This window comes from Podarcis pityusensis, assembly GCF_964106645.2.
Source record: "Podarcis pityusensis genome assembly, chromosome: 6".
Classification (NCBI taxonomy): Eukaryota; Metazoa; Chordata; class Lepidosauria; order Squamata; family Lacertidae; genus Podarcis; species Podarcis pityusensis.
The window spans coordinates 60,070,717-60,094,261 of NC_138030.1; the positions used below are offsets into that span (position 1 = coordinate 60,070,717).

At 41.3% G+C, this 23,545-nt stretch overlaps 1 protein-coding gene across 4 annotated transcripts; it reads right to left on the minus strand.

The window, feature by feature from the left end:
• Positions 1-130: 130 nt before the first annotated feature.
• LOC308480387 (uncharacterized protein C1orf87) lies at positions 131-22,997 on the minus strand. Of its 4 annotated transcripts, none has more exons than XM_081011843.1 (13): positions 22,817-22,993; positions 21,158-21,571; positions 19,738-19,878; positions 17,120-17,339; positions 14,812-14,937; positions 13,692-13,949; positions 12,697-12,806; positions 11,358-11,469; positions 9,635-9,732; positions 5,361-5,431; positions 2,817-2,851; positions 1,226-1,379; positions 131-652 (listed from the first exon to the last, which is right to left on the minus strand). In XM_081011843.1, the coding sequence occupies exons 3-13, from the start codon at positions 19,842-19,844 to the stop codon at positions 492-494; spliced, it is 1,452 nt and encodes a 483-aa protein (XP_080867969.1). In that variant the 5' UTR covers positions 19,845-19,878; positions 21,158-21,571; positions 22,817-22,993; the 3' UTR covers positions 131-491. The 4 variants fall into 4 exon arrangements, with proteins under 4 accessions (XP_080867969.1, XP_080867968.1, XP_080867971.1 ...); XM_081011842.1 differs by having other exon boundaries at positions 19,738-19,884; XM_081011845.1 differs by lacking the exon at positions 13,692-13,949 and having other exon boundaries at positions 19,738-19,884.
• Positions 22,998-23,545: the final 548 nt, after the last annotated feature.

A 23,545-nucleotide genomic window follows, 5' to 3' on the forward strand; every position in this document is an offset into this window, starting at 1 on the left:
ACCAAAATTAGTACTTGATCACAATGTTTGTGTGTGTACATTCTAATGAATGTTTTGCACTGTTTGCAAGCACAGTGACTCTTAGTAAGATTTTAAATCTGAATATGAAAAACTCCACCACAAGAATGTGTAATTTTGAAGATGCATTTTTACAAGTTCCAGTAACTCTTTGCTTGCCCTGCGACTTCTTGGGTACAAAATTTCATTGATAATCGACTTCTCAACATAACACCATTATGAGAAACAGAGAACAAATTGCATATTTGATGTACAAGATCTAGAGAACAATCATCATATTCACTAATATTTCAGACAGAAAGCTTTATTAAAAGAGCACAAGTGGAAGATGGAGTAAGTACTTTCAGCTCATTTGGAAATGAAGAATTAATTAGAAGTATAAACTTTTCAGATACTGACTCAGTAAGAACACCAGTGGGTGAATGAACATTATTAGGCATGTACACTCATGAGCACTGTATTACTAGCAACAGTTACAGCTCCTTTAAGTAATCCAGCAAAGGTTCCAGAGGTATGTCTTGTCCAGGACGGAAAGGTCGAAAAGCTTTATCAATTTTCAGTGGACTAAGGCACAGATCATAAATTTGGTTGTAGTTATGGATTAGACGCTTGGCTTTTTCTTTTTCCAACTTGCCTGTATGTATTAGAGAGGAAAAGAGAGAAAGAGGAAAAGAAAGAGGAAAAGAAAGAGAAAATATTATCTTCCCCTTTGGACAAAATCAGACTTGACTATTGAGCAAATGCAACCCTGGTGGTCTGTTCACCCATAATATCAAAGCACAGGGTTAGCCAATGTGGTGCACTCCTGATGTTAGACTAAAGCTCCCATCAGCCCCAGCCAACATGGCCAATGGACAGGGGTGATGGGAGTTTTAGTCCCAATAACATCTGGAGGGCATCACATGGCTACCCTTGTGCTATATTTCAATTCTTTACATCACAGCCAGTTGAAGATTAAAAACAGGCTGCTGTTGGACCCCTCATTAAAAGCAATTTGGAACAAAAATATTTATTGTGTCATCCTAAATACTACCAAGGAGTGAGTTGATCAACTGTGCTCATAATTATAGGCCGATAATGTGCTACTGCCTATTTTCTTCCCTTCAGACATTAATGGATAAATATGAGGTTGACATGAAATACAAGCCAAATACAAAAGCCATCTCCTTAGTGCAGCAGCCCCTTCTCCAACCACAACTATTCTTACCTGTGTTTTTCACATCACACAAATAAAGAGCCCTCTCCAGTTTTCTGAACCGGTCTATCCAGGCATCTTGTTCCTCAGCATCAATGGAGTCGTATGTGACCTCCTTCATTTGCTCCCAAGTCTTGCCAGCACAACGGTTGGACCACTCTTTGTCCTTTGTCCAAATTACATCAAATTTTCAAAAGTTTAGTAGTTGTCAACTTTCTATGAAGATGGAGGAGGGGATAGCATTCTGTTTAAAGTATTGGCTCCTTCAGATCCTCACTAGAATATTTGGGTCAATTTATTGGTTAAAAATTGGGAGATTACATTATGTTTTGCTTCTATGACACAGTCATTTGTGTGATTTGGAAATTGGAGTCCAGACACAGGTTATGGGAGTTAGAATCCAATAAAAATATCTGGAGGGCCATGAGATTTCCCATCTTTCTCTAAGAGTGCGTTCAGATGTGGGGAATATTGTTAGTTTTCCTGATTATAATGCTGTGGTTCTGTCAGATTTTATAATGTTCCTTTCACACAGCACTAACTGTTGTGTTGTGGAATCATGACTTGTTGACCTAAATACTGGCTTGTTGCACCAAATTTCATTCACACTGTAGGTGTGGTTGACAGAACAATGAATGCCATTGAACCTAATTGATATTCCTCTCAGCCTTTCCACACCTGCATGCTTCTGTTCCCTCATGAAAACAGCAGAGAGGAACATTATGCCGGTAAAGGTAAAGGGACCCCTGACAGTTAAGTCCAGCTGCTAACTACTCTAAGGTTGCGGCGCTCTTCTTGCTTTACAGGCCGAGGGAGCTGGCGTTTGTCCGCAGACAGTTTTTCCAAGTCATGTAGCCAGCGTGACTAAGCCGTGTCTGGTGAAACCAGAGCAGTGCACAGAAACTCCGTTTACCTTCCCGCCGGAGCAGTACCTATTTATCTACTTGCACTGCGTGCTTTTGAACTGCTAGGTTGGCAGGAACTGGGACTGAACAACGGGAGCTCATCCCATCACGGGGCCTCAAACTGCCAACCTTCCGATCGGCAAGTCCGAACAGCACAGTGGTTTAAGCCACAGCGCCACCCATGTCCCTATTATGCCAGTATGCTGCCCCAAATTTCATTGCTTTACTCCTGCAATTTTCTTGGTTAAAGGGGCAGCAAACATATTTCTTTTCTCCTGGAATCAAATAACTTGGGAATAAATACTAAATGTGCACTACATTCCATTAGTTTTCAAGAAGTGGCTTTTACATTGTAATGCAGAAACCTCAGGGAAATTGTCATATGAATGTAGCCCTAGACAGTACTGGGCAAATTGCTATCAACCTCATTTCCCTCTTCAGAGAAACAAGGCAGACAACAATGGTCTCTTTACATAGTTGCATTCAGGATGGGAGCAGATGAATGTGATAAACTCCTTTGGAAAGAAGAGTGATACAAATTTAATTACTACTACTACTACTATTAATAATTTCTGAGTTCTTTTGCTAGACAAGGTTCTAAGCAGTATTAAAGCTTTCAAGTACAATTTCACAGTCCCATTTTACAAACCAGACTTTCTTAACAATTTGTGGATGAAACAATATAGTTTTGAAAATACCTGAGAGTCATCTTCGCTTTTCTCCTTGTTTCCTCCTAAGATGAAAACAATGGTGAGGTATTTTATTGTTTATTAGTAGTTGAAGTTGTATGATTTCCATTTATTTGGAACAGGCCACTCTCAGATATGACATGAAAACTAGTCCTGTGAACTCTTAACACTAATATGATTGGATAAGCTCAACTTTGATTTGGTTTTCAGCCACCTTGACCTTGAGTTACCTTTCTAGAAAAATGTTGGGGAAATGTGTTAATCATCACCATACTTCAATGAGCAAACTGTGCTCTCCAGTGGCTGAACCACACTAAGTTGCTTCTTGTTCTATGACAGGGGTCAGCAAACTTACCGCGTCTTGGGCCGGTGTCTCCAGCGCCAACTGCGCGGTGGGCCAGAGGGTGGGGGAGCGCATGCCCATACGGGTGTGCACACGCTATTTCCAGTGCACTTCCGGGTCAGAGGAGCACCGGAAATAGCTTCTGCACATGTACATGGGCCTCCTCCAACCTCCTCCTCTAGCCTTCTGCAAGTGCAGCTTGTTGTGACTTCTTAAGGAGATTAGTTCATTTTTTACCTATTAAACTGTCACCCTCACCTACATCTGTCTCTTTCACTTATAATGTTTAGTAGCACTCAGTTCCATAACCTTCAGCTTATATTTAAAGCCCTGTGGTGCTTGATCCTTGAGCAAAGACCTGTAATTTCTCATCTGCACTGATTGGACAATGTAGTAAGTTATGGATGGTAGGCCAGATTGTGAGGCATAAAATTAAATTGTGGGAAAGATGAATCAATTCCCAGGAATGAATAGCATTTCTAGTTGAGAAGACAGCTGGTTTGCCTGCAGCCAGATGGTTAAAGTTCAAGCCCAACTGTTGCATGCTGATCAGTCTCTGTAGCAATGATGGCTATTGGCTCAACTCCGTGCTTAGTCACCTCCTGAATATTAAGTATCCCAGAGAGCTTTCTAAAGATGATTAGATTAATTCACTGCCTAAGTCAATGTCTCACATCCATCACTCCTTTCACCATTTTCTTTAAAAAGAACCAAAAACCCACAATTAGCTAGCACTCTGTAAATCACATGCCCAACATTATAATTGTTTTAACAGGTGCATTGTAGTGCCTTGAGGAGCAGTATTATACTACCTATTTCATAGATCTTGTGGAAGTGTTTTATAATACCACCTCTGTCATCTTTCTAAGAGTGCAACATGAAGTACCCAGCAATTCCAGAACAAAGTCTGAAAATTGTCTTCTACTTTTTAATACCTAAGTTTAGATTCAGATGTGAAAGCTAATGGAAGATAGACCTATATGGATTCTTCATGTTGAGAAGCACTTTGAATGGCCAGATGGTGTAGAGAGAGAATTGTTGTCACCATCATTCCCTGCTGAAAAGCTTTGCTGAATATATTGGGAAATGAATCTGGCCCAGATAGATCTTTGTCCTGATCCAGGTTAATATTTAAAATGCTATTTATAGGCAAAATGTTCTCTGGATTGCTCCCAAAGTAATGCATAGGAACAAGGCTATTATTATGTTTACAGGATGTTCATAGTTCTCACATGATAGCCTCTCTTTCTGAAGTATTTATCAAGGATGACTCACTCTAAGTTAGTATTTTTCATTTGTTAATTATGTTAGTAGCATGAATGTATTATATTACTAACAACTCATCTGGATTCTTTCACCTCAAGCAAACCTTTCACCTCCTTGGGTGAGACTTCCCAGGTACATTCCAAGTGGATTCCAAGTACATGGATTCCAAGTACACTCCTCAGTGCATGTTGAAGTGCTTCAGTTTAGTGAAAATAACTTGCCCATTTAATTACTGATAATTTCAGGGAGTGGTACCCTAACTGGAACTCCTCTAAGAAAGCCCAATGAAATTTCCTTAGTCATTATACCATGTGATTCTTGCAGAAAGTGATGTAGGTGTAGGAAATCCCCAATAATTTGTTAATTCTGTCTGAGGCAAGTTCTGGACTGTGATGTTAAATTCCAAAGTGAGCTTCTGTGGTTTGAAGGAGCAGCAAACTGTCAAGATTCATACTATCTTCTCAGTGAAGATGTTCCATCTTCAGAGCTGATTAGCAGAGCTATTGCTAATTTTTGTTAATATATTGAATCTGAACTCAAGTCAAGGAAAACTGTTGGCTGTTAGGATTGTACTATTCATCTTCCTAACACTTTGATTTTTGCTGCAGGAGGCTATTAGGAGATAGCGGAAGTGATCATCCACCATTGCAGAGGACCTTGCTGCTCTGATGAAACCATGGTGATTGAGAACCTGTCACCAGCTGTCTTCCTACTGGTAGTATCAAGCACAGGTGCCTGAAATGAGGGTGCTGTGATGGCAGGGCAGAACAGAGCTCTGGATCAACTGGATCCAAAGTTTCTCCAACCCCTCTGAAAGGGGCCTGATGGGTTCTTCTACTTGCTACAAATGATATATTTCAACAGCCTTCTCCAGAAATGTAAAATGTTGTTGCCACCTTGTAATATTTAGGTATGACCAGAATAACAGCAACTGCATAGCTTACTTCTGCAGACGAGCAGAGCAGGGTTGATCCCAGCCTGGACTTTCTTCAGAAACTCCACAAACGTTTTCCATCTACATGAGGAAACATCTCAAGATAAATGCAATATTTGAAAGCGTATTTCCTGTTCATTAGGTTTTCCTTCACATCTTTCCATATTATAGTTATAGAGGGAGATTATATGTAAGCAAAATCCAGACATTAATGTAATGTCCATTATAATATACATAATATGATATACAGTAATATAAATTGTCCTGCTTTGCTCTGTGATTAGCTCTCTTGTTTTTGCATTACCGTATTTTTCGCTCTATAACACGCACCCGACCATAACACGCACATAGTTTTTAGAGGAGGAAAATCCGTAGGCATGCCACCCATAGGCATTCCCTCCATAACACACACAGACATTTCCCCTTACTTTTTAAGAGGAAAAAAGTGAGTGTTATGGTGCAAAAAATACGGTATGTGAATCTTCTATCATTCTCAAATGTTCACCTTTTTCTCATTCTCCTATTTATGTGCAGATATTTATTTAAGGGAATTTTTTGAGAACATATTCTACAAAGTGGCTCACAACTTATTTAAATACAAAATAAATCTTTTTAATATACATGTTATAGCAATATTAAAAACCAGCAGAGATAAAACAATAAAATAAATTCAGCCAGACATTGGCATACCAGTCCCAATTTATAGCCTGAGTTAGCTAGTAAAGATCACAGACAAAAAATGTAAGCCTACAAACCCTGGTGAAAGGATGGGAAAGATGAGGCTGCCTACATTGAAATAGATCAGATTCCATAGTTGTGGGGCAACCATTACGAAGGCTCTGTTACAAGTACCTGTAAATCTGATTATATTCACTGGTAGACACCTAAACAGGCCCTCTGGTCCCAAACCAACACTTTGAATTTTCCTTCTTCTGCAAGTCCTTTCTTATGCAGATTTTCTTATTAATCCTTTATTTATTTATTTATCTATTTAGTAATGTTTTTCTAATCTCTTCCCTGTGCTTCATTCTACTACACTTGTTCTTTATAAATTGGTAATTGTTGGGAAATTCTGCTGTTTGCCACTGGTCTCCTACAGCTTCATTAACCTTTGACCCCGAAGGCATAAAGCCAGCACTCCACTTTGGAACCAGTTTGGAGTCAATTGGATGAGGTTGGGTTTTGGTGTGTCCTTATGGCCTCCCTGGGTGAGTGTTGATTACTCAGTTTGGGAGGGCAGGAAAAGTGGGATTTGCAGCACAAGACTTTGGCATCAGTTTTGGAGGGGGGCTGTTCCTGAATTTTGGGGTCATAGGTTAATGAACAAGCCTACTAAAATACAAGGAATTACTTTGTCAACTTTGATTACATGTCTGGCATTTACTCTAACATGCACACATATGATGTTCCCCTGATTTTTGCCAGAAGCTGAAATATCTCTTTTAGTCAAACCAGTAGCTCATTTAGTCCGTCAGTAATGATTATCAGGAAGTGTGTTGCCCATTGTTCTTAGCAGATGGTGTGTTGTCTAGGTTCAAGTAATGGTCTTTCCCAGTTATGCTACCTGGAAACTGACCCAAGGGACACAGAGAAATGATTCATACCTAGAATCTCTTTTGCACAAGGCAGGTAATCTGTTACTGAGCTAGGATCCTTATGGGAGAACCTTCTAGGGAGTCAAGGGCAGACTCCATAACAAAGGAAGCAATGGTGCTTAAGAAGTTAATCCTTTGGTTATTCTATTTAATGCAGTCAAGAAATCTATGGACTTCCTCCTGGAGTTGTTTCTCAGCTTATTTTTTCACATCGTATTCACTTTCCACGACAGGTTAAAGAGAGAGCATTACTTTGTGCAATGAGATTAATCTCACATGACTGCTATCAGTCATGGTGGTGTATTGATCTTACGCACATTTAATCACAAAATGGCTCAGAGCTAGATTCTTGCTAATTACTGAAGAGTTTCATTCACAGTGGAAGCAGAGATTAAAATGGGTAATGCATAACTAAACCAGTGACTCTGGCACACCCCATAGGTTTATTTTGTTTATATTGGATTTAAAATCTTTAAAAATGTAATTCTGGGTATTGCTTTGCTAAATGATTTTTCTTATATTTGGCTTTGCTAAATGATTTTTCTTATAAGAAAAATCATTTAGCAAAGTGGGTTCTCCTTCATGGAGAGCACATGTTGTGGTGGGGGCAACCATGACATCCCTTGTTGCTGGGCGGGTTAGTATGGATGTCCAAGAATCTGATAGGGCACCTCCAAATGTTGCTGGGGAGAATTTAATGTTGCAAAGTTGATTGACTGTTGGGGTGCTATTTATTCCCTGCGCGCAACGTTGAGCTTCCTCTTTTCGCTGCGTGCATCAGATTACCCGCCCACCCTCCCTATATTTAGGGTTGTTCGCGGTGGCCTTGCTATGCCTGTCATGGGGTTGTCTGCTTTGGGGCAGGGGCCTGGTAGGAATTTTGTCCATTTGGCTGATTGGCTGGTGCCATTTGGTTTTTGCCTACTGCATAGCAAATTGTCACAACTTGTAAGGTTGCGGTTAGGCATTGGTTAATTTTGGTTGGTGGAGGGGGCATGGTTGGCTGTGCCAGTGCCTCCAATGATGCTGCTGCAAGGGTATTCCAGTAAAGGAGTCCAGAGGCTCGCCATGCTTTCGTCCAAACCCCTGGCAAGGGGCTAGGGCCACACAAGCCCCTGGGAGCATTTGGGGAGAGGTGAGAGCCTGGCCAGCATGAGTTTGACCAAGCTGCGGGAGGCAGTGGAAGACAGAAGTGCCTGGCGTGCTCTGGTCCATGGGGTCACAAAGAGTTGGACACGACTAAACGACTAAACAACAACAACAACAACAACGAGAGCCTGGTGCCCAACTCTATTCTCTCCTCAAAAATGTTTACCCTTACTGACTTTCGCAGGCCTGCAGTTGTCAGTTCTGTTCCTACCTCTAAGTGGGAACAGATAGTTGCTAACCAATGCCTAGGCAACCACTCACATACTGTAATCAATAAAGTTGTGGCCAAAATTATGCCAAAAAACCAAAACAAAACTTTTGTGTGAACTGTGTCTTTATTTGAGCGGGTCCTGGGGGTCCTTGACATACAGAGCTAAATATATTGGGGGGGGGGTTGCGATGGGGGGGGAGCTTTGGCAAGCTAGTGTGCATTTGCAACTTATCTATTATATGTTTAATTTAGCAAAGGAAGACATAGGCATTAACACAGAGCTATAGTAAGATCTGTGCATTATGGACAGTAGCATTCAAGAAGCCACAGTTTCCCTTGAAAAAATCAGCAATACAAACTAAGCAGAAGGGCACAGTCATACTATATGGTTAAAACACGATTTATTCCTCTAATTTAGCATGAGCCAAGTTATAGGCAGTGGATCACATCCAAGTAGGTTCTACTCAGAGTAGACCCATTGAAATGAATGGACATGAGTTAGTCATGACAATTAATTTCATTGGGTCTGCTCTGAATAGAACTAACATTGACTACAACCCAGTACTAGCAGGGAGTATTAATGGTTGATACTGTACTAAGGATTCATAGCCACTCTATATGGGTGCCAACCAAGTGGTACAGAGAGAACTAAAACCTTGAACCTCACAGGACTAAGCTCTTATACTGCACCTTCAGACTCCTCGAAAAAGGGCAAAAATGTGATGGAGTCTTTTGCAGATATGCATGGCAATGACAAGTGTGATAACCTTCAGATCTAAATCTTTGAAAATGTTTAAGTGGTGGGTATCAGTGGAACCCTCTATTAAAAAGAACCACTTGTTCATCTGTTCTAGCTCAATATTGTCCTCAGTGATTGGGGACATTCCTAACCCTACCTGGGATTGAAACTGGGATCTTCTGCATGGAAAGCAGATGCTCTACCACTGAGCTATGGCCCTTCCTCGTTGCATTTTTGCCATTCCTTCTTTCTCCATCACTGTGCGGCACAGCTGCACTCAACAAGGACCAGACTACAAGTTTGGTGGACAGACAAGACAAAACTCATCCCACCACCCTTTGCATGGGATGTCTTCTTGGCCTTGTAGGAGTCAAACTTTTGCGCACTCTGACTGAAATAACAAGGAAAGGAATAACAATTGGGGGCATTTGGACAGAACCACCCAGCTGCTCTCAGTCCAGCAATACATGGGCTTATGCTTTCTCTCCAGAAGCCCAACTCTATAATTGTATTGCCACATTCCGGGTCTGTAGGATCAAGATGCACACATAACGTACTGAAAGGAAGGAAGCATCTCAATAAAAACTCACTCTATTTTGCCTCTTTTGCCAAACTCACAGGTGCTAACCAAAGCTTCCAAGATCCCAGTGGGCAGAGTCAGTCCGTGCTTTTTGCAAATGATCTCTGTCTGCAAATAAGATAAGTTTTGTTACTGAACACTGCTAGCACATCACAAGATAAAAACAAGTTTTAAGAAATAAGGCTCCTATGAAGTACTATAGTCAATGGGCATACACAATGAAGAAGAGCAAACTATGGCAATGCATAACAAAATATTGTTTGGGGAAAATTGTATTTTTTTTCAAGCAACTGTCATGTGAAAAGCATAGTCCCAATCCAAGCTGGTGCTTTTGAACTATGGAGACTGACAGAAATCAAGAGAACCTGAAGAACCTCTTGTTGACTTCATCCACCTCCAAACTAAGACCTTCTACATATGCTGTGTATAACTATGAATTGCCCCTGTAAATATATATTAGTTAGACTAGCAAAATGCCTCCTGGTAAAAGGATTATATACTGTGTGTTTTTCCATAAAAGTTTATGATTTTATGTGCAAAGTAAAATAAATACAATAAAGGGACTACAGTCGGTAACATTTTTTAGGTAGGCTAAACCCACCTTTCACACTGGGACCAGCAACACATGGAACTACTTAATACCAAATCAGAACAATGGTCTATTTAACGCAGTATTGCGTAGAACAGGGACTTAATTGCTTGTTCAGACCAGCTTCTGAGTTCTCTCCTTCAGGTTGGACATTTTGTTTTATGTAGAGTATGTACATGTTGTCTTGTCTATATCCTGCTCTCGTGATATTTGGTATCAGCCAAGTGTGTTCTCATGGGATAAGAATGGACCTCCCCCTTCATCGGAGGTGCTCTGATGGGGAAATAATAATAATAATAATAATAATAATAATAATTTATTATTTGTACCCCGCCCATCTGGCTGGGTCTCCCCAGCCACTCTGGGCGGCTTCCATAGAAACCAAAAATACAGTAAAATATCACAGATTAAAAACTTCCCTGAACAGGGCTGCCTTAAGATGTCTTCTAAATGTCAGGTAGTTATTTATCGCTTTGACATCTGATGGGAGGGCGGGCGCCACTACCGAGAAGGCCCTCTGCCTGGTTCCCTGTAGCTTGCTGTGGATATGGAAGGGAGACCTTTGTTCCACTGAATTTCCCTCCATAAGAACCTGAAGGAGGATAGAACCCCCAGGTGATGGAGGCAAAGAAAGGAAGAAAAACTTTCTGCCCTCCTTTGTGAGCCAGGCAGACGTGTATACTTGACAGATCACCTACCTTCAATTCTCCCTCACCTGGTAAGAGAGAATTGGTCTGTTCCTCAGTTATTTCTTCGATCAACATTATCTACCGGCAAGAAGGTAGGGTTGGCATATGTCTGGAATATCCTTGACATAGCTAGGATTCTGCCATCTGTAACAGCATTCAGGTGGAAATTGCTTAAGTGTCCGGGAAAATCTGGACATATGGCAACCCATGTCAGAAGTTTAGTTTTTGTTGAATTTCCTTTAAAAAAAGTTTTAAAACTTCATATTTTTTTTTAGATTTTGCATAAAAGGGGAGTTAACAGCACACACCCCTAAAAATATGAAATATGGCAACCCTACAAGGTGTATGGCAGAAAAAAACCATTTTGTTACTGATAATCCATTCCATTCCTTTATATTGGGAAAGCACTTCCTGAATATACAACTAGGCTTGTAAGCCACAGAATCCCTTTTTACCTCAGAGGGTGAAAGAAGACCTGAGCAAGTCTTATCTTGTAGGCTCAGCTCTCCTTTATGTTCCTTCAGGGTCTGCTTCAAGGCCTGGAAGGCATCTTCCGGAGTCCAAGAGCTGTGGAATGATAACGCATGTAACGAAGGGGCAATTAAAATGGTAATTGCTGTTACAGCCCTATAGCTCACTTTTGACATTTTCAGAAGTTGTATGAGTGCTTTCCGAAAGACCTCCATCTGAGAGGCCAATGGGGCAACTTACTCAGTAATGTAGAGCACCTGGTAATAAAGCCAGAGAGTATTACCACAAGGTGAAGAAGGATTAGATGTGAAACAAAACAGCCGAGAAATCTAGGCTTCCAGACAGCTATGACATCATAGCTTACAATTCACTCATGGAGCTGCAGGAAGTTCCTTGTGAACAGGAGAAGGGCTAAGCCTGGTCAAAGCTTCCTGGAAGCTACAATCTTTAATCCAGAGTTGGAGAAGCTTTTTTCAGCCTCACAATCCACCTTCTGGGGGCTGCAGGGCCAGAGGCAAAAGTGTGGGCAGAACAATAGGTGTAACACTTACGGTACTTTTGTACAGCAGGCTGCATTCCCTCAGCTGAACACAAACCAGAAGATTCTATACACCCATCTCTTTGCAAACAAGCAAGAGACATTATTTACTCTGAGTAGAACCTAGGGGGATGCAGGAACCCCATCACTGATTTAGTGAAATGGTGGGTTTATAACAACAGTTGACAGTACTGCAAATATTACAGCCAATGCTTAATGATGAGAGCAGAGACCAGGAAAGTATGTGATATAGCAAATATGTCCCTAAGGTCATTCCCATCCAGATGAGGTACGCCAGTTTATGATGGATGAATACTTATACGCAGACTCTGACCAGCATCCTGGCTATACTTATGTTTTAAGAGACGCTCCAGAGCTCAGCTGCCAAAGCAGCAATATATATATCTCACATAAATGCACACAACTCCTTGCCAGTCTTCTTTGCCAAGGTTAATTAAGGGAAGTCTGTATAATCTCCACTGATGCATCCCAGCAGGCTGCAACGTAGGTGTTCACAGACTCCAAATATGTTTCGTTAGCAGAGATTTTGGATGGCTGCAAGATAAAATCTGTCCTCTTGAGTACTACATGTTGTTGTTTTTTGTAAATGTCACAAGTGAGCCAATTTTTCATTTGGAATCCTTTTGAGTGGCTTATAATTACTGCACCTATTAGATCCTGACCAGATGGAAAGTAAGACAGGAAGATTGTCGGAAGGGTGAAGGAGTTCGGATACATTGCTCATTTATTAACTGTAAGGAGTATAGTGAAATTTAAAATAGAACCTTTTGCAATGATTCTCCATATTTTGACTCTTCCTTGGAAGGGCTTGTGTTTGCTGTGTCTTGCTTGCTGCCACTGGCATTAAAAACTGGAGCAATTTTTCATAATTTACCTGCATGAAAGACAAAAAGGTTTATTTTCAAAACACAGCTTGAAAACAGGATTTTAAAAGAAACTGTCAAGAAAAGACAAAACTAGTGGTGTAGGAAAAGACTGATAACATTCATTGAATTAACTTCACTGATCACATTTTTGAGATATTTGTGACTATAACCAATAAAAGCACCCTTCTGTCCCCTTCCCAAACCCTAGTAAGTGCTGAGCTTTGGGAAGGAGGTGTGAGGGATCTGACAGGGTCCTAGAGGCCTCCTACCTCTTTCCCAAAGCCCAATTAGCCCTTTCCCAGTTTTGGAAAGGAGGAAGGAGGACTCTAGGACCCTACCTGAGCATTGCACCTTCTTGCCAAAGCCTACTGTCTCCTTTACCCAGCTTTGGGGAGGTGGCAAAAGGGCTGGAGGAGGAGTGTCAAATTTTGGCCTCACATACGGTGCCATATTACCAAGGTCTGTTCCTGTTCAACTATGCAGAACATTCTTTCCTCACCTATCTTCTCCCCCAACCCTATACTGTATACAACATCAAAGTCTCACATGAAATGTAACTGATCTGTGAGAATGACTCTATGATCTGAAAATAGAAACGATGTATGTACTTCTGTAACCCAAGAAAATCTTTAATAACAACACTATTAGCATTCTAAGTTTAAACAGTGTTGCTCAGTTCTGCTGTACATAATTAAAAAGGTTGCATGGATATAATGGTTTACAATGGCTGAGAAAATAGTTTTTGACCCAAAAAATAAATAGCCCACCTTTATTTCAGAGTTAGAATCTCCCCTGACCTATAACATCAATATTCCAAAAGTACAGGCAGGTCTTAAGAAATCCAATCTATTGAGCTCAACATTATTTTTGTTTAAAATGTTGTATTAACATACCAGTTCTTGGTCATTTGCTTTTGAAAATCTCTTGAAAAGGAGTTTGACAGTGGGTAATTGCAGAGGGACTTCGTACTTTAAAAGCAGGTGGCTCAGCTGTGCCTGAGACAGAAGTCTTGAAACTCTGGGATCCAAAACCTTACATTCTTCCTGAAGTTTTTCTAATGTAGTCAGGTTCAAAGGGCACTGCTCAAGTTCTTTTCTGAGGATACCCAGAAGAGAATCATTCTCTTCATCCATTGGTTTTTGAGCAATATCCTGAGAAAAGGAATGCTTTAAAGTATGTGTAAGGTCTAGCAATAAATTTATTATTTGATTTCATATCTCTCATTTACCCCAAGGTTCCATACTTTTAATGCATTTACATTTACCTGAACTGCTTTATAAACTCTCTGGGCAGAAATTGGGGACAAAATAGCAAAGCCATGAAGTTTTGCATTCCTACATGTGTGGTAGGGTGATGAGGGGGACATTACACATGCACAGTAACACCATACCAGTTTCCTGCAAGGCAGCTAGCTGTTACCCACAGTTTCTGTAGTCAACTCCTGTAGAGTTGAGTCCTCACTTTCTTCACTGAAATTTTGGAAATTTCCCTCCCCCGCTTTTAATTCTCTTCAGCCTCCCTGATTGAAAGTATGTAAGGACAGTTAAGATGTGTGAGGTATGCAGTCTCCCTAGGGCCCACTTCTGAGTGACATGCATCAGATTATGCTGTAAGCATCTGAAAACAGCCAACCACCCTGATCCTAATAGCATTTACTTGCAAGTAAGTCAAAAAAATTTAGTGTAACTTTTTTCCAGATAATGTCTGTTTTGGATCAAACCCTTGATTTCATAGAATCATAGAATCATAGAGTTGGAAGAGACCACAAGGGCCATTGAGTCCAACCCCCTGCCAAGCAGGAAACACCATCAGAGCACTCCTGACATATGGTTGTCAAGCCTCTGTTTAAAGACCTCCAAAGAAGGAGACTCCACCACACTCCTTGGCAGCAAATTCCACTGTCGAAATTTGGCCTTAAGTATTTTAAAACACTCTAATATGAAAAATGCCCAATAGTCACAAGCCAAGCACCTGAAACTGCAAATTGCTTTGATTATACTTAAATTCAGTTACCTGTTGTCTTTCAAGTTGCTTTAAGATGTGAGTTTCCATAGATGGTTTTTGAAGAGTATGAATGTAGGACAAAGACTTGTCACCAGAGGGAGCAGTGACACAATGTGTATTCAGTGGTTTTAAACCCTTGGATAACAAACAAGCAGTTAGAAAAGAAGCAATCCAAGAAACACATTCATTCTGTAAAGTAACTGTAGGTATTGAAAACACTTTGCATGAGGAAAAAGAGCCCTAAAGTTCAGAAAACCTCTCGCATATCAAATATTATATTCTTTATAAACAAACAGGAGTTATGCATGGACTGGAGCGATCTGGGTTTAAATACCAGTTCAGTCATAAAACTCACCTTTGGCCAGCCACTATAGGCTTAGCCAAGGAACTCAGGGAAGCCTCAGATCTCTCTAGGCTAAATGATAGTGACTGCTCCAAAGATAAATGCTTTGTTTTGTAGCTTTGCAGATTTCCTAGGACTTTCTTGTACAAATATGACACTCTCCACTGCTTCATATATGTAACTTAACTGGTGGCAGTTACTCAGAAAGAGGTATACCCCCATCCTTTCTTTCAAGCATTCTTTAAGTTACTTGGGATCAGTGCTTTTGGGTGGGGGGTTGCAGGGAGACGCATACCCCTAAACATTTTGTGAATCTAAGTTTGGCCTCATTGAGGGGCAGTATTTCAATATGATTAGGAAAAGGAGAGTACCCCTAAATATTTTTTTAGAAAAAAAAGCACTGCCTGGGATTGAACCCAGGATTGATCCAGAAATTATCCCTCTCAATGAACCATGGCTCATTTTTCAAAGTTAATATTTTGCTTACTAAAAGGACCAGATACAGAACTACCAAGCTGTCAGTATAAATCAATCCTTGAAGGTGAGAATTCATGATATAAGAATATATAATAGAATTATAGAGCTGAAATACACCTTGGAGATAATCTAGTCCAGGGATGAGGAACCTGTGACCCTTCATCTGTTCTCGGATTCCAATATGTTCCTCATCCCGGATCAATGCAGTAATCCTGAAACTAGAAGAGGAGGAGGAGGAGGAGGAGGAGGAGGAGGAGGAGGAGGAGTTTGGATTTGATATCCTACTTTTTCACTACCCTAAGGAGTCTCAAGGCAGCCTAAGGAGTCTCCCATGCTTGACAGGTAGCCACCCAGCTTCAGCTTAAATATCTCCAGTGAAGGAGAGCTCACATCTTCCTGATGCAGGCTGCCCCACGGTCAAATGTCTACTATGGTTAGGAATGTTTTCCTAATGCCTACCTGAAATATCCTTCCTTGCAACTAACCCAGGGGCTAGCTTAACTGGTGACTAATACATGTAAATAATAAATAAATGCCCATCCATTGGTTCTCCTCCTGTTCTGCAGAAGGAAGGAAGGAAGGAAGTTTACCAAACACATAATACCAAAATACTAACAATGCCAATTATTTTACTGCCACATGTTGCAAATATTCCAACACTGTTACATACAGTATTTATTTTTTATTTTTTATTTTTGCTGCAGCTCTGATTTGTATTGACTGATAGTTTTTGCTTTAATTTGTGAGCATGTATATATTAAGATGGTGGGGAGATACAGGATCCCAGTCAGATCAGACTATAACTTAATATGAAGAGGTCCACTGTTTGGATCTACTGGATAATATACAGTCCCCTCTCTAAAGAAATGGTGATTCCATATGATCATGGCTGCCAATATTAGATTATAGACTCCAGACATTGCTAGACTCCAATTCCCATCATCACTGACCATTGGTCATGCCAACTGGGGTTGATGGGAATTGGAGACCAGCAACATCTGGGCTAACCACAGGTTCCCCATCCATGTTATAATAGTCTGTTAGTTATAATATAATACAGGCCTTATATTATAACCAATGTAAAATCCAGATGTCTATGAGCCAAAACACCGAAGAATGAGAAGAGATGTTTACAGAATGGGAAAGTAAGAGAAAGATCCAAGTAAAAAAAAAGCAACAGGTATGAACTGGAAGCATAAGCAGTCAAAATTTTAATATAAGGCAATTCTGTTTGGGGGTGTTGAAAGTTTTGTGATGACAATTGTTTTTTGATACAGGAGTTCTCTCATCAGAATTTGGTAGCAGCAGAATGTTCTTTTAACTGGACACCACTGTCATTATTTATCATCATCATCATTAGTAGTAGCTGTCATAACAATAGCCACAGTAGTAGAAAAGATACCTATTAATCATTTATGTTGTTGTTAGTTAAAGAGTAAAGTCTGATGCTGAGTAGGAAACCTATAATAAGCAACCAGTACAGTTGCAGCGACTCACTTTGTTGTCTACAGATCTGCTATCACTTCTCTCTCCTTGTTTAGACTTTTGTTCTTCCTTTTCACCTTTGTTCTGTTGTTCATCCCTGAGACCATAATGGATCTGTTGACAAGGAGGCCTATTGAGCCCTGGAGGGTTTCCATGTGCCTGTCTTGCGTTGTGTGGAGCTAGTGTCCTGAGCATGGACTGTGTCTCAGTTTTTACACCCTCCTTTGCTTTGCTGTCAGGAAACAAGCATACAGTATATTTACAGTATACAGAGGCAAATACGTACTTGCGTTGTGGAGCAACACCAAAAATATTTGTTTCCTGGAACATTTGCTGGTCAGAAAGAAATGTAGTATAAAGGAGGTATGTGCTATAATAGTTATAATCACTTTATGTTCAGTTCTGAATACTATAATCTCAAGGAAGAAACTTAATACAGTTCCACTAAACCTTGTTTATATGCAAATTTCAACAAAATGGTACCAGTTTATGAATTTCACTTTTCTCAGAGCTGTGTGCAAAATGGCAGACAAACAATTTCCCAGTGTGACATAAGAGGGATTTGCAGAAGACTTGCTAAAATCAAGTCAAGACAACAAATATGATAGAAATCGAGTCTCAGCACATTTGTTCAGCCTGTGGAGGATCAAAATAACATGGTGAAGAAGTAGGAAAGTCCCATCCCATTGTCACACAGCCTCCAGCGAAAATTGTGCAGAGGCCAGTTAGTGTAATTTCCAGCAGCAACCACCAACCAGTCACCAAAAAAGGGATGGGTGAGGGCAAGGTGGAAGTAAGGCCTGGGGAGCTCCAAATTGCCTGCAAACCACAGGTGTTCACATTTTTCCCCCTGCAAGAAATTACTCCTCTGTACAAGAAAGTGGCAAATAATTGTGTGAGGCTGGCCTCCATGTAATCAGGTGCTTGGTTGATAGTCGTGGCTCTTACAGCCGGCTATTTATTTATTTATATATACATACCCCACCCATCTGGTGGGGTTTCCCCAGCCACTCTGGGCGGCTTCCAACAAAAGATTAAAAATACATTAAAACATCAGTCATTAAAAACTTCCCTAAACAGGGCTGCCTTCAGATGTCTTCTAAAAGTCAGATAGCTGTTTATTTCCTCGACATCTGATGGGAGGGCGTTCCACAGGGCGGGCGCCACTACCAAGAAGGCCCTCTGCCTGGTTCCCTGCAGCTTCACTTCTCGCAGGGAGGAAACAGCCAGAAGGCCCTTGGAGCTTGGACCTCAGTGTCCAGGCTGAATGATGGGGGTGGAGACGCTCCTTCAGGTAGAGGTCCCACAACAGTCTTTATTATTTCAGCACCACCCCCAGATTCAGCACTTATTCAGTAGGACTTATTTTGAGTAGATATGCATAGTGCTGCACTGTTAAAAAATACTTCCTCGCATTGTATGACCAAGCTCTTTTGAAATGGAGAGGAATTCCAAAAGCAGGTTACATTATGGCCTATCACTCAGAGGAAGAGACATATTCTAACAGGACCTCTTGGGCATACCTTAAGTAACTCTTTGGATCCTGGCCATTATTAATGCCATTCTCTTTAAAGCATAAAACCAAGCTGTGCAATTAAACCTTTTGATACTTTATCAACCAGAAAAGAAAGTTCAGGGGTGGTAAGCCATTTATATTAACAAATATCACCGCGTTCCCATTTGGCCTTTCTCAGTCTGAAAAACACTTGCCCAAAGACCTTTGTTTTTTATAAATCAGTGTCAGGGATGTGTGAGAATAACAATTCCAGAACAATTTTCTCCTTTCTATTAACTTGAGAGTGTTTGGGTTGTGTTCGAGGTAGCACTAAGCAAAGCTCTCTTGTCAGCACAAGGGTTTTTTCTTTGTGCAGTGGAAAGCTATTTCTATCTTCTCTCCTCTCATGGGTCCCCCCACAACTCTCACGAGCAGATTGAGGGGTGGTGAGGAGTGTGTATCTCCACAAGGAGAGTGGGGGAATCCTGTTGCGGTAGTGCTAATCCTTGCACCAACACAACTATGTTGTTGAATATTGCCTTCTGTTATACTAGCTATAATGCAATATATATCTTTCCCCTGGCGGCTGGTACACAAGCAGCAGACCCTGTGCTGAAAAACTATTCTGAGACTGGATCAGGGTGTATGTAGTGTTAAGAGAGGGGTAGTGCCACTAGTGGGGGACACGTTGTGCTCTTTCTGAGATAATTTGTTCACCTTTGGTCCCTACCCTGCACTCAGCTCTCACCTAGAAGCTGTCAGCATGTGACAGCAGCCACACCCCAAGAAGTGGTTTCAACTGGCTGGCTAAACCAGGTGAGGGTAGCCAATGGGTCTTAACCCCTCAGTGAAATGGTACAGCCAAAGGAACAGGGTTTTCTTGTAATATGCTGTTTAAGATGTAGACTAGGGCTGTGTATGCTTGACAGTTTAAAGTCTATTTGATACATCCCATGGGAGCATATTTTTTGGGTCGTTCACATGACATTGTCCTCATACAGGTAGCAACATACTCACCCCATTTCATTTGGATTTTCCCTATCCACAACTAATGTGGTGAGGAGGGAATCCAACATAAAATTATATAACCCCACTAATATATATCAAAAATGTTTCTTCCAGATAGCATACTTACCCATCAGTCTTTTCTACAAGGCACCGGACATATTTGCTCCCAATGATTTTTATGACAGTCTCATAATTTGCATTGAACCCATATGGAATGTTTCTGACTGAAGCCATTGCCAGCACCTGTTCGCTATGGAAGGCTACTTCCCTGTAACTTCAAAAAGCAAGAATTTAGAGGCTCACTATCATCCCTTTTTCTTTAAAAAGAGAACTGAAAATTCATAGTTAGGATTCACATATATATTTTTGGGCAAGGATCTATTCATGCTGTTGGTCTTAATTTTCACATGGCTATCTTTCCATGTAACCTATTGGGTTAACAATATGGTATGAGAGGGAGAGCCGACACCCCAAGGAAATTACAATTTAAATTTCATGTGAGAGACTGGATGAAACACAAACAGACAAGGCACAACAATGCTATTTGTCCTCAAAGAACTATATCTTTCTGTAGGAGCTGTCTTCCACTACAATGATTGACCCAAAGCCAGCACATTCTGATTCAATTATGGATACTATTCAATATAAAACAGTTGTTCAGTTTCTGCCTCAAACCCTGCACTTTTAGAAGGCTAAATTATATATTTTGAACAGTTAAAACACCTTCAGGAGGATCATTCACCTCTTGATATTGTGTATATTTGGCATGGACAGTTAATTCTAACACCCCTCCCTCCCCATTCTTCTTGTTGTTGCTGTTGCACGAAGTAGTTAACAAGTTGAGAACAAGATGGCTCTTTCTTCCTCAGAACAGCACAGTCTGCACTTAGTAATGTAACAGCTTGAACCAGTCATGGCAAAATGAAGAGAGCTGTAGACCTTTGTGGTGGGAAAATCATCAGAGCCCCAAACTGCCCCAATCAAAATGGCATGGCAGCATCTCTCCCCAACTGTTTACTGGGAAATCCCTGAAAAGACAAGCCAGCATAATTCAGAACTCCTAGTTTGATTCTGTAGCCCTGCAAGAAGTGTCTAGGGAATAGGAAGATACAATTTCCCCCATGACCCTCTTGTGCTCAATTCAACAATCACATATAAATTGTTTTCTATCAAGGGCCATTGCTGAATGAGACAGGCAGCTGGTATCTACTGCAGGAATCAGATTGTCTTATTCTGAACCACTGGATTGTGCCATTGGCACGCTATCTAACACAGAGGTGGGGAACCTGTGGACCTCCAGATGTTATCAGTCTCCAACTTCCATCAGCTCCAGCCAGCATAGCCAATGGTCAGGGATGATGGGAGTTCAACAACATCATGAGAGCCACAGATTTCTCATCTCTGATCTAACAACTTATTGTCCTCACTGCCAGAGCAGCTTCAACTTTCACTCATATACTCAAGATCACTCTCAGGAAAAACAATTGCATTAGGCTCTTCAACTTTTCTTTTCCTACATCCCTGCATCACGGTCCGATATCACCCACCTCTGGTGTATTCTCTGTGTAGCTTTGCCCTTTTATAAAGATGAAGGCAAAAGATTTCCAGCTGTAGCAGCAGCAGCCACCACCCAAATGAGTGAGCTGCTTTTCACATTCAGTCTGATGACAAATCTGCTGTTTCTAAGGACGCAGTGCTGTTGCTGGGCTGGGCTGGGCTAAGCTTGTCACTTCACAATCGGCGCCACAGGAGGCATGTGTTAGCTTGCAACTGATCGGGCTGGCAGATTGTTTGCCTGGTTTCTGAAATGCCAAATTCTCCGAAGTCCTGTGGGTTTGGCTACCCAAGTGGTGGCAACAAAGCCTTTCCTGCAAAACTAGCAGACTGAGCATTTAGAGCATTTAGAAGACAGCTGACTTTGTCCAAGTGTACAAGAACAGGAATTAGCCATTCAAGTGAGCCTATCAGAAAAAGAAAAATGAAAAAGAAAAGAAAGTTGGCTATCAGAGCTTCAGCAAAAGTTGACTTTAGGGTCTCGGTTCATTACCTAAAACCACAATTTTGAGAACAGGAACAAAGAGCAAGAAGGAAAACTATTTGCCACTGAATGTAGTATTATTGCTAATGCCTCTTTTATACAGGACAAATTATTTAGTACATTGGCACTATTTCACAATGGGTTGATGATGCTGAATTTAGCCAGGGCTGTATGCACATCCTCATACTAGAGGATAAATTTGTGATAATGGATTTGAACAGAGTTGTGGGATTCTTTTTCAGCCCAAGGGTTTCATTCCCTTGTGGGCAACCCTCTGGGAACCACATGCAATGTTAAATAGAGGGACTGGCCTGGGGAAGCAGCAGATAGCGTAATGCGCAAATCAGGCCATTCTACGCCTCAGAAAAAATGCAGAAGTGGGGAGGCTCCTGAATAGGAGACCACATCCACCTTGCTCCTCCTCAGATGTTCTGCTGCTGTTCTGCCATGGTTTGGTTCAGTGTGTTGTCAGAACCCAGGATCATTGTTTAAAGTCACCACAGACTAACCACAAGCTGTAACCAAGGTTTGTTCCATGGTTTACAGCTCATGGTTTGTCCAGGAGATCTAAAGCATGAGTCTAGGTTCAGATGACACTCTAAGTCAGGTCAGCGGCAGAGCAAGCTGATCGGGTGCCTGGGGCCGGGGCCAGTCACCCACAGGGGCATCACGGGGCCTCCAAGGAGTCTGTCTGCCTCCTCCCATGCATCCGCCCTACAGCTGAGGGGGAGGCAACGGGCAGACTGTCTGGGGTGGCGCGGAGCCTGCGGGCGCCCAAGCCACCGCGTCACTCCCAGGAGAGACACGTGGTTTGGGCGTGCTGCAGGCCCCATGGTGAGTGCTGCCCACCATTTTGACACCCCCCTCAGTGGGGACACCCGGGGCGGACTGCACCCCCTTGCTACACCCCTGAGCCAGGTTTTGGTTTGGTTTAGGCTATGGTTTGTTGTGGTGAAACAGCAAGACAATTGGGGAGGAGTGCAGCAGCTGGGAACTCCTGTCTGAGAATGCTTGCACATTCATTGTAAACCAAACTATGACTTAGTATGATATGCAAACCAGGCCAATATAAATAAAAAAAGAATGACATATGAGAAGAATGTGAAAAGGCTGTATTATAAATTAACACCTTATAACATTATCATAATTATTATTTTATATTTCTTACCTGTCCTTCAAAATACATGTGTGTGTGTTAAGGGGAGTTAATGTACATAATAACCACACATTGGGCACATTCACCAAGCCTTAAGGAGAATGTACACAAACGCCTTCCCTGAAAAGGGAATTGTGCACATTCCTGGTCATATACATAATCCTCAACAGGCCTGGAATGTTCATATCTCAACTGAATTTTGTACATTCTCTGGGCCGTATGCACATTCTCCAGTCAGAATGCATAGTCTCCAAGAAACATGTCACTACCACCCTATTTCTAGGCATGGGTGTATTTCACTTCAATTACAAATTTTATAATTTGCTTTTAAATACTCCATTGGAATGGCAGTGCTGGATAATTAGTTTAAAGTGTAGACCCATCTCATTGCATGGACAATTTTGCCACACAGAGATATGTTGAGAACTTTTAAGCCATTGGCCCAACTCAGTTGACTCACAAGGCAGAATTTAGGAGTGCATCTTCAAATCATGATATGAACCCATTAGAGGCAAATGACAGTATCAGGCATGGATCTGTTTTGCAAAAGCTTCAGGCAACATCATTCCAGGACACCAATGCCCTTATATTAGAAAGGAAACGGATAACAGGAGCCCCCTTGCTGCTTTGTTCCCCTGTAGTTTTCATGGTTATTAGCAACCAAACACCATGTTTAGGAAACTTGGCATTCCTGCCAGGCTGCATGTCAAGGAGAATCAGAATTTTCATATCATCATCGCA